Here is a 9721-nt window from a genome sequence, read left to right as displayed (position 1 = left end):
AGGTTTTCCAGGTAAGAATACTGGAGTAGGTTGCCATTTCCTTTTCCAGGAGATCTTTCTGACACAGGGTAACCCCTGTGTTCTGCATGCAAGTGGATTCTTTCTAACTGAGCCACCTGGGAAGCCCCTTTCTGATTGTAGTTTCTCATTTAATTGTAGATTGAGGTAGTTCATTCGATCAATATCAACTATATAAATAACAATGATAAACAACTTCTTTCCAAAATTGAAATCTATTCTGAAATCTCTCTAGGGAGTCATGGATTATGTAAAAGGAAATCATTTGAAATAATAAACACTTGTCTAAACATAAAACAGTGAAGAATCTACATAAACTCATCTAGGCTAAAGAAAGAGAAACGTTTAGTACTAGATTAAAACATCTCCCTGGACTGATTTAAATTAAGATAAACAGTAGGTTACCTTACTATCCAAAATGCCACATCTTTCCATTTTAGAGTGCTATCCTCCTGGGTAACTTAAAATCTTCTAGTAGCTAGCAGAATTTAAAAAACAGCAGCAAAGGCAGCGAAACAATTTTAATAAATTAACTCGTATCAAAAATATTCTTAAAATTTGAAATCAATATAAAATTAATGACATCAAGTGTATCACTTCATATTAGGTGTATGACTTACATTCGTAACACAACTCATTTAGTTCCTGCTATCCACATTTCAAGCGCGCAATAGCCCCTATGGCTATCATATTGGGCAGGAGTCTTAGAGGACTTCAGAATCAGCTAATCCTTTACATCCAGAGTTTGAGAATTTCTTGTATGTTACATACATGCTGCTTCTAAGGTGCTTAGAGATCTGTGAAGCAGAAGACTTCACTCTCGGTACGTTGTGATCCAAGGCTCGACAGCATTGAAAGTAGCAAGGGAGAAAGGCAATGGGACAGATCCGGACGCCCAGGAACGTGCCTTGGAAGGTCTGGGCCGCTCCGGGCAATGCCCGGCGCAGAGACTGCGGACACAGCTTTGGAAGTTGCACTGCGCGACAACTCGGGGCTGCCTGGAACCCCGGGCCTTTTCCTAGGACGCCCTGGCACACCAGAGCCGGACAAAGGGAAAGTGTCCTCGGAGCTGGACACAGGGTCGCGCTCCGCCGACAGAGGCGGCTGCCCGGGTCGCATTCGCCGGTCGCCGAGAGGTGGGCGGCGGCCGGCGGCTGGAGAGGAACACCCAGACTAGCCCTCCCAGGGGCGCGCTCACGACAGTGACGCCACCAGCGCGAGGGCGGCAGGGTGGGCGGAGAGGAGCGGCGCGCACCGCCCCTCGGAGGGCGGGACCGCGGTTTCGGAGGGCCGGGGCGGGGCGGGGTGCGCCGGGGAGTCGGGGCGCCAGCGGGCGGTTTCGATTAGTGCTCGGAGCTGCGACGGCAGAGCAAGGCGCGGAGCTGCGCTGCCCGGAGCCCGGCGCCAAGGCTGCGGGAAGGCGGCGGCGCAGGCGCGCGGGGTCCGGCAGGCGGCCGCGAAGAGGTGGAGAGGCGAGCGGGAGCGCGGGGCCACGGCCGACCTGACCACTGAGCCCGGCCACCGCAGCGCCGGCACCCGCGAGCGCGCCCGGGCCAGCGCGCGAGGGAGAGCGCGCGGGCGGGGGCGCGCAGGCCCTGCCCGCCCCTTCCGCCCCCACCCCCTCCGCCCCTTCCTCTCCCCACCTTTCTCTCCTCTTCTGCGCCCCCGCGCCGGGCGCCCACCCAGTCCTCCTCCTGCGGGAGCGCTGTCCGCTGCGGCGGCCGGATCGGGCCGGGCCGGGGGATGGCGCTGCTGGACCTGGCCCTGGAGGGAATGGCCGTCTTCGGGTTCGTCCTCTTCTTGGTGCTGTGGCTGATGCATTTCATGGCCATCATCTACACGTGAGTGAGGGGCAGCTGGAGGACCCGCGGCGGGGTCCAGGCCTCGGGGACAGGCGAGGGTAGGAGGAATTTCGCTTTGGAGGAGATTGGGCTCGGATGGGGGTGGAGACAGCCAATTTTCAGACTCTCCCTCCCAGTCTCTCTAGCCTTGGATCAGCTGGGCCGGGGGGTTCATTGGAAGAGAGAAGTGACCAGTGAGGGGGTGGCTGGGCGGCAGGCGACTTCACAGCCAGCGGAAAGAGACTGTACTCTTTTTATGTGTAGGGCGGAGGGTTGCTTGCTTGGTTTGATTGTGCTATGGATTCGTGTGGTTTTTCATCTGGGCCAAGATGTATGGTGTATTGTGAGGTTTTTTTCCCTCTCTCGACCTGGGCCACGTTTCTATTATGATGGTGATCATTTCCACTCTTCTGGGAGCTGCACGCAGCCACCTGGAGACCTCCCTGTGGATTTTCTTCTTCCTGGATAAGCTTTCTGTCCTTAGATAGATGTGAAGCACCTGTCCATCTTGAAAAACGTCCACCAAACCTCTGAACTGGTGGTGTAACCTTAAGTCACGTCAGCTTGTACATTTCAGTGTGGCTACCCCCCACCCCCCAATTCCTTATATTTTGTCTTTAGATTGGGTCCGCCCCGCCCCCCAGGCACATACCTTTTCATTAGATACCATTCATTGAAGACACAGTATCAAGCACGACAGAATTCCTGTCCTCATAGAGCTTACATTCCAGAAGGGAGAGACATAATTAAAATCCGAATAAGGTTATTTCAGATAGTGATAAAGACTATGAAATAAAATAAAATCGGGTAATGGGATGAGTATGACATAGGGTGTGTAACTATTTTTGATATTTTAATTGTTTGACTGTCTTTAAAATGGAAAAAGTCTTTGTAAGGAGATGAAAGAATTGACACAGCCCATTACTCTTGGATTCACTAGACTTTTAGCTGGAAAAAAAAAAAAAAAAAAGATTGTGCATAGTTATCTTTACCACCATTTAGAATAGGGTATATGTTAGTAGAGAGAAGACTTTAAGAAATTACTTAACAGTTTTTCTTTCCCTTTCACTGCAGAAAAAGTACTTCTTCCTTTTAGAAATGCTGCATTTTATTAGTGTAGTGTAGCATTTCCTGGTAGTGGAGAAAGATGCTACTGATACATGGTAAATGCATGATGGTATTTCTTTGAAGATGAAGGAAAAATGCTTCTTGGATACTGTTTTTAGGTTTTGGAGTTTGTGAGCTGTAGGCAGTGAACATTCTGGAGTTCATTTTAAATATATAAGTTATTAAAAAGCAATTTTGTTACTTTATCTGATCATAGAAATAAAACAGGCTTATTGTATAGGGAATTAGACTACAGAGAAGAAGAAAGAGGAAAGTTAAACACACACACCAAAACTCCATTGCCTGTCAACCTTTTGTACTATCCTTCCAATTATATTTCTATAGGGGGAGGGAAAGGAAGAGAGGGAGGTCAGGAAGGAACGAGGAAGGGACCATACCATGATTTTTCTGTAACCAGCTTTAAAATTCATGTATTTAATAAATACTTTCTAGGAAGCTCTTTTGCACTGTTCTAAGTGCTGGAAATAAGATTGAAGAACAATAAATCCAAGGCCCCTGCTCTCATGGAGCTTCCATGTAAAATGTCATGAGTAATTTTTTCATGTCAGTAAATGTATGATCTCTCCATCATTTTTAATAGATGCATGACATTTTTGTTTATGAGGCACTAATATGTGTTCATTATTATTATTGGTAGGCGTTTAGGCTATTTTCAGTTTGTCACTATTACGAACAACATTGTGATGAATGGTTTCCATCTTTAAGAGATGATCTCCTAAGTTTACATTTTGAAAGAGGAATTATTGGACTAGAAGTGGTACACATTTTAAACTTGGATACATATTATCCTACAGAAATGTTGTATCTATTCATAGTCCTGGTAACATTGTATGATGGTCCCCATTTCCCCTTACTAAGTATTAGGGTTTTTACTGTTCTGTTTTTTATTTTCATTCCTGTAATTATTGGTTTCATCAAATGTTTTTCATCTATTTAATGCCAGTTACAGCTAGTTGTAAATTTCGTATTCATAAGTCTTTTGCTTGTACAATCTATTGCCTTTTCATAGGAAGATTGTTCTGTGATATGCTGCAGTTTTTTCCCAACTTGTTTTTTGTCCTTCAACTTTGTACATATATTTCAGATGTATAAAAGTGTGTGTGTGCCTTTGTGTTTTAGATAGCCTTGTCTTTCCCGCTGCCCTCCCCACCCCCACCCCAACTGGTAAAATTTTTTATCTTTTCCATTTCTCCTAACTGTTATATAATATCTCTTTTAGTATTTTGAGTTTTCTTTTTTTTCCTTTTTAACAGTTGACCCCTTATAAAGTGTACCAGTATCCACTGTTTTAGTGAAGTATTATTACCTTTATTACAGTGTTACTTAGAGGCAGGCCCTTCCTTATTCTTTTGTAAATTTTTATGACTTTTTATACATTTTTACTTGAACTTTAGAACCTCTAAGTAATCTTGTATTCAAATTGGAATTGTTAAATTCACAGCCCAATTTGAAGAAAGTTGCCATCTTTCAACATAGGACTGTGATGGAACACCCTCCCTCTGTGATGTGTATGTGTGTTTGTGCATGCTCAGTCCTGTCCAGCTGTTTGTGACAGTTGCAGACTGTAGCCCACCAGGCTCCTCTGTCCATGGGATTTTCCAGATGAGAATACTGGAGTGGGTTGCCAGTTCCTACTCGAGGGGAACTTCCTGACCCAGGGATCGAACCCCTGTCTCTTGCATCTCCTGCATTGACAGGCGGATTCTTTACCACTGCACCACCTAAAAGTCACGCTTATTTAACACTAGTAAAGTAGCTGAATACTTCAAGTAACCATCTGAGAGTGTTTATACTCTTAGACTGTGACAACTCCAGAATTGTTTTAAATTATTTTGTATTTAATAATAAACTGAAAAAAAAAATTTTTTAATACCTTTTTGTTTAAAATACTTTCAGTTTTTGAGAGTAGCACAAACTTTAATTAAGATACGGTAGAGTCTTTCTATTTCTTTTTTAATGCTCCACGAAGTTACCTTTTATATTGACAGTAACAGGATCCAGAGAAGTTAAATGAAAATAGAACAAAGAAAATGCAATTAGTTTATAATAGTTTAGTAGGAATCTTCAGAATAGTTTTCTGAACTAGGTAAAAGAACATGAAGTAAATAACCAACAGCTTAATTTATGTATAAATTATATGCTGCCTTTTAAAAACTTAGGTTCCTTTCATCTCATCCCACCTTCAAAATTATTTCCTGTTTGATTTGATTCCTTTCTTACTGAAGTGAAGATGCTTCCCAGTTTGAGTTGTTTTCAAGCAAAGCACTAAGGGTTTGTCCTCTCTTTCTACTGTATTTAGTAAATTTGCAGGTTTGATAATCTCAGCATTTTGATATTCTTAACATTTTGACAAGGAAGGCTAAAGAATATTGATAGTGATATTTTGGTTAAAATTTTATGCTAAGCATTCTATATTTTATTGAAGAATATGTTTCCTGAACATGTGTCTGTATCCTCTCAAATCCTTTTTTAATATGATAAAGTATAAATAAATTAAAATAGCCAGATTTAATCAATGCCCCTCCTAAAACCTTGTGCCTGAAACTGGTGGAAATGGAGCCTATGTGGTTCCATATCTGGTTGTCAGATTAAGGAGCGTAATCTGTGAGCTACTAATGTTTAAAAATATTTAAGTAATACAAGCATTGCAGTGAAATTGCTAAAAAACAAAACAATGAACATTAAAAAAAAAACACCATGGTTATTTTTTTACAATTAAATACAGTGTGTAATGGTATCTAGTTAATTTGGATCCAATGTTCTATTGTATTGTAGCTTCTTAAAATGAGATTAAAAAGCTAAGTATTGGCCTGTATTTTTAAAATGGAGCAGAATGTAATTAATACAGTGAACAATTGTTCAGTGACTTTTTTTGCTCTGATTTCATAAATATCTTATAAGTTGTATAAGCTTATAGTTTTAAAAATTGAAGTGGTTTATAACTAGAGAACCATTATTTTCAATATTTTGAAACTTTCTCTGCTCACTGGTATCTGTACCTCCTGCTTTGCTCTTTTCCAGAATTAATATTGACTGATGCCTCATCATTTCATAACATATATTAGATGGCAGACATTTGTGGAATTTTGCCTAAAATGTCTCTGCACGCACTCCCACTCCGCCTGCCCACCACCCTCCCACCCCAACACACACATAGCTTGTGGGATCTTAGTTTCCTGACTAGGGATTGAACCCCAGGCCCATGACAGTAAAGGCCCTGGACCACCAGGGAATTCCCCTTATAAGGTTAAATATAACTTTTAGATTAGAGCATTTGAAATTCAAGATTTCAAAATTCTTATTTTGAAGATTGTTTCCTTAAAAAAAAAAAAAGAAACTAATGATTATATCCTCTGTAGGCATAGTTAGTTAAGTGATTTTCTTATGGAACTTTTTCTCTTTTGTTGAGAGCTTGTGTGGTTTGATAGCTGGGGGACTGTGGCTAATTCACACAAAAGTCTGGAACCAATTTTTTTTTCTTCCCTCTTTAGCTATTTAGGAACCATTCTGCTAGATAAGAATTTCTAAGCAAGATACCTTGCTTTTTTCTCCTCTCAGCTCCCCATCCTTCTTGCTCCTTGGACTTGATCATTTTTTCCCCTTTATGTGTGGTATCCTAATGTTTAGTGATAGCCTTTTTGTTTTCCATTAATTGACTGGAGGTGCCACGGTACTACAGTGGCAATACTCCTATATCCATCCAATATTAACTGCCCTCTACTAAACGTTCTTTTCTTGAAGATTTTTTTTTTCTCAAGTTAATTCTGCCTTTCCTAATTTTTCTGGTATAACAACTTTTAAACCTGCTGCACAATTTTTGAGTAGAGTTTAAGTACTCACTGTATCAGAATAACTGTGCTAAACTGCCTGTCAGAAAGTAATTATGTTTTTAATGAAAATTTTAGCATTTCAGATATTATTTTTAGATAATATGATTTTTTTTTTTAAATTTGGTCTTAAATGTATGGTGTTCTCAGCCTTTGAAAGTGAAAGTGAAGTTGCTCAGTCGTGTCCGACTCTTTGCAACCTCATGGACTGTAGCCCACCAGACTCCTCCGTCCATGGGATTCTCCAGGCAAGAATACTGGAGTGCGTTGCCATTCCCTTCTCCAGGGGATCTTCCCGACCCAGGGATTGAACCCAGGTCTCCTGCATTGCCGGCAGACGCTTTAACCTCTGAGTAGAGTGTAAATCGAGGAGAGCTTATTTTCTGGGTTTAGTCCTGAGGATGCAGTTGGACTTTGAACAGATTTTGCTCAGTCAGGGCCGTTGTTGCCCAAACCACTTTGGGGTGCATGAATCAGGTAGTTCAGCCCCTTGAACCTGAGCCTTGGGGAGATATGGAATTGGATAATATTGTGATAGCTTTAAAAAGCAAAATGGACATTTAAAAAAAAAAGCAAAATGGAAATTTACTGTTTAGTGGTGGTTCTCTTAATTCATCATTCCTCCCTTTTCCTACCTACATCGTTAGTTCAGTATATATTATCTCTACCCTAGATTATTGAACTATCTCTACTTGCTGGTATTTTTACCTACAGCTGTGCTCTTTATCGGAGAAGGCAATGGCGCCCCACTCCAGTACTCTTGCCTGGAAAATCCCATGGATGGAGGAGCCTGGTGGGCTGCAGTCCATGGGGTCTCGAAGAGTCAGACACAACTGAGCGACTTCACTTTCACGTTTCACTTTCACGCATTGGAGAAGGAAATGGCAATCCACTCCAGTGTTCTTGCCTGGAGAATCCCAGGGACGGGGGAGCCTGGTGGGCTGCCGTCTATGGGGTCGCACAGAGTCGGACACGACCGAAGTGACTTAGCAGCAGCAGCAGCAGCTGCTGCTGCTCTTTATCTAGTTTGTTTTTCTTATTGTGGCCTAATCTTTCTGGAGCAGCAATCTTGGATCATGTGCTTAAAATCTTACCAAGATTCCCCACTGCCTTCAGGTTGAAATTCAAACTCCTTAATAAGACATAATTCTTGAGGAGGTAAGCCATCTCCTGTGCCTGTTTCTCCAGCCACATTCAATTACTGGCATTCCTCTGAATGTGCAGTGTAATTTTTTAGAATTCTCTTTCTTTCCTTTTTTCCATTTCTCTCCCTTCTTCCTTCCCTCCCTTCCTTTTTGTTTTACTAACTCCTCCTCGTTCAGCTTTAGCTCCTTACTGGGTTAGGCACCCCCTCTTACGTCCTTCCATTGTATCTTGAATTTACCCATCTAAAAAACTATGTGTTCTCTTGTCTCTTTCCCCACTTAAGATTATAAACTTTGGGGAGTGGGGAGGTGTCTTATTTACTATTGTATCTTCAGTGCTACTCGGCAGCTGATCATTGCATGTCAAATGAATAATCTTTGATTTTTTTTCCCAGTACTAATGGTGGGATTTTTGATCACTCATTAACTTAGTGTTATTTGGCTATTGTGATTTCAGGTAGATGGACAGAACTTGGGATGGATTCAGTGGCCATGGCTTTTCATGAAATGAGTTGGACCAAATGAAATCTTTGTCTCACTATTTCTGATTGTGGGTTAAAATAGAAACAATGCCGTATCAGTCACATGATCCTGACTGTGCTCAGTGGTGTCCAAATCTTTGGGACCCCATGGACGGTAGGGCACCAGTTCCCTCTGTCCATGGGATTCCCCAGGCAAGAAGACCAGAGTGGATTGCCATTCCCTTCTCCAGGAGATCCTCTCAACCCAGGGATCAAACCCAGGTCTCTTGCATTGGAGGCTGATTCTTTACCCTCTGAGTCACCAGGGAAGCCCAATCACATGTTTACCTACAAATTACTTGTTAGATCTGAATATCCCCCCAGGGTTTTCCAAAGGGAATACCTGTCATGCCTTCAATAATCTGTATACTTGGATCTACCCTTCGGGAAATGCAAAGCTACTTGTTGCTGTTAGCAAAATACATTGCTCTATTTCCCACACACTCTGGCTAGCTCTTTTGTTACCAAAGGGTTAGTGGGTTGTTTTGGGGGGGAGGGCGAGGGAACAGAATTAACAAAGGTGACGGAATCTTTTGTGTTCTGTAGTGTACAAGTCTGTTGTCCAATGGAAATAGTTTGTGTTTTCCTATAAAGGTAACTCACTGATGGGTTGTTCTGTGTTCTCTGGGGGAACTTCTATCTACAGAATTAATGTTGCACCAGAAGGCCTGTTTTGTGATGTGGTGTGCTTTGCTAATGAAGCCCATTTTGCAGCAGTACCATTTTTGAAGATAAATGCTATATGGAGGTAACATGAATCATGACACTTACCGATCATAGACACGGTAACAACCTTCTGGAGCACATTCATAGCTAAAAACAGCAACAAAAGAAGTCTTTTATCATTTGGAATTGCTGGGGTGGACTATATGAAGTATGGGATCTGCTGATCAAGCAATCAGCTTAATTTTACATGAAATATTAACAAGCTTGATGGCATGGAACAAAGGAGAAAATTCCCAGTGTCAAATAAATCGCTTCAACTGATTTGCACAGCAGAGCTATAAAAACAGCACAGTCTGGGGCTGTTAAGCAAGGTGAACTTTGCCCTCAAGGAATCTATCTTCCCCTTAGAAGCTTTGAGGGAAATTCTTGTGCCTCACTTCTGGTAGATGTAGCGCTGTCTTGAGGTTGCTGCACAGGAGAAGCAGGTTCTGTCCCTTGGTGGGGAAGATCCCCTGGAGAAGGAAATGGCAACCCACTCCAGTATTCTTGCCTGGGAAATCCCATGGGAAGCAGCA

General features: G+C 42.2%; 1 protein-coding gene across 1 annotated transcript in view; it reads left to right on the top strand.

Moving 5' to 3' along the window:
* The first annotated feature begins 1363 nt into the window (after positions 1-1363).
* UGCG (UDP-glucose ceramide glucosyltransferase) overlaps positions 1364-9721 on the top strand; it is a 38450-nt gene continuing 30092 nt past the window's right edge. Inside the window, exon 1 of the mRNA XM_004004013.5 lies at positions 1364-1859. Within this exon, the coding sequence (XP_004004062.1) occupies positions 1762-1859 (98 nt within the window). The 5' untranslated portion in view covers positions 1364-1761. The remainder of the gene's footprint in view (positions 1860-9721) is intronic.

The sequence above is a fragment of the Ovis aries genome, chromosome 2 (assembly GCF_016772045.2).
Source record: "Ovis aries strain OAR_USU_Benz2616 breed Rambouillet chromosome 2, ARS-UI_Ramb_v3.0, whole genome shotgun sequence".
Taxonomy (NCBI): Eukaryota; Metazoa; Chordata; class Mammalia; order Artiodactyla; family Bovidae; genus Ovis; species Ovis aries.
This window is presented reverse-complemented; position numbering and strand designations above follow the sequence as displayed.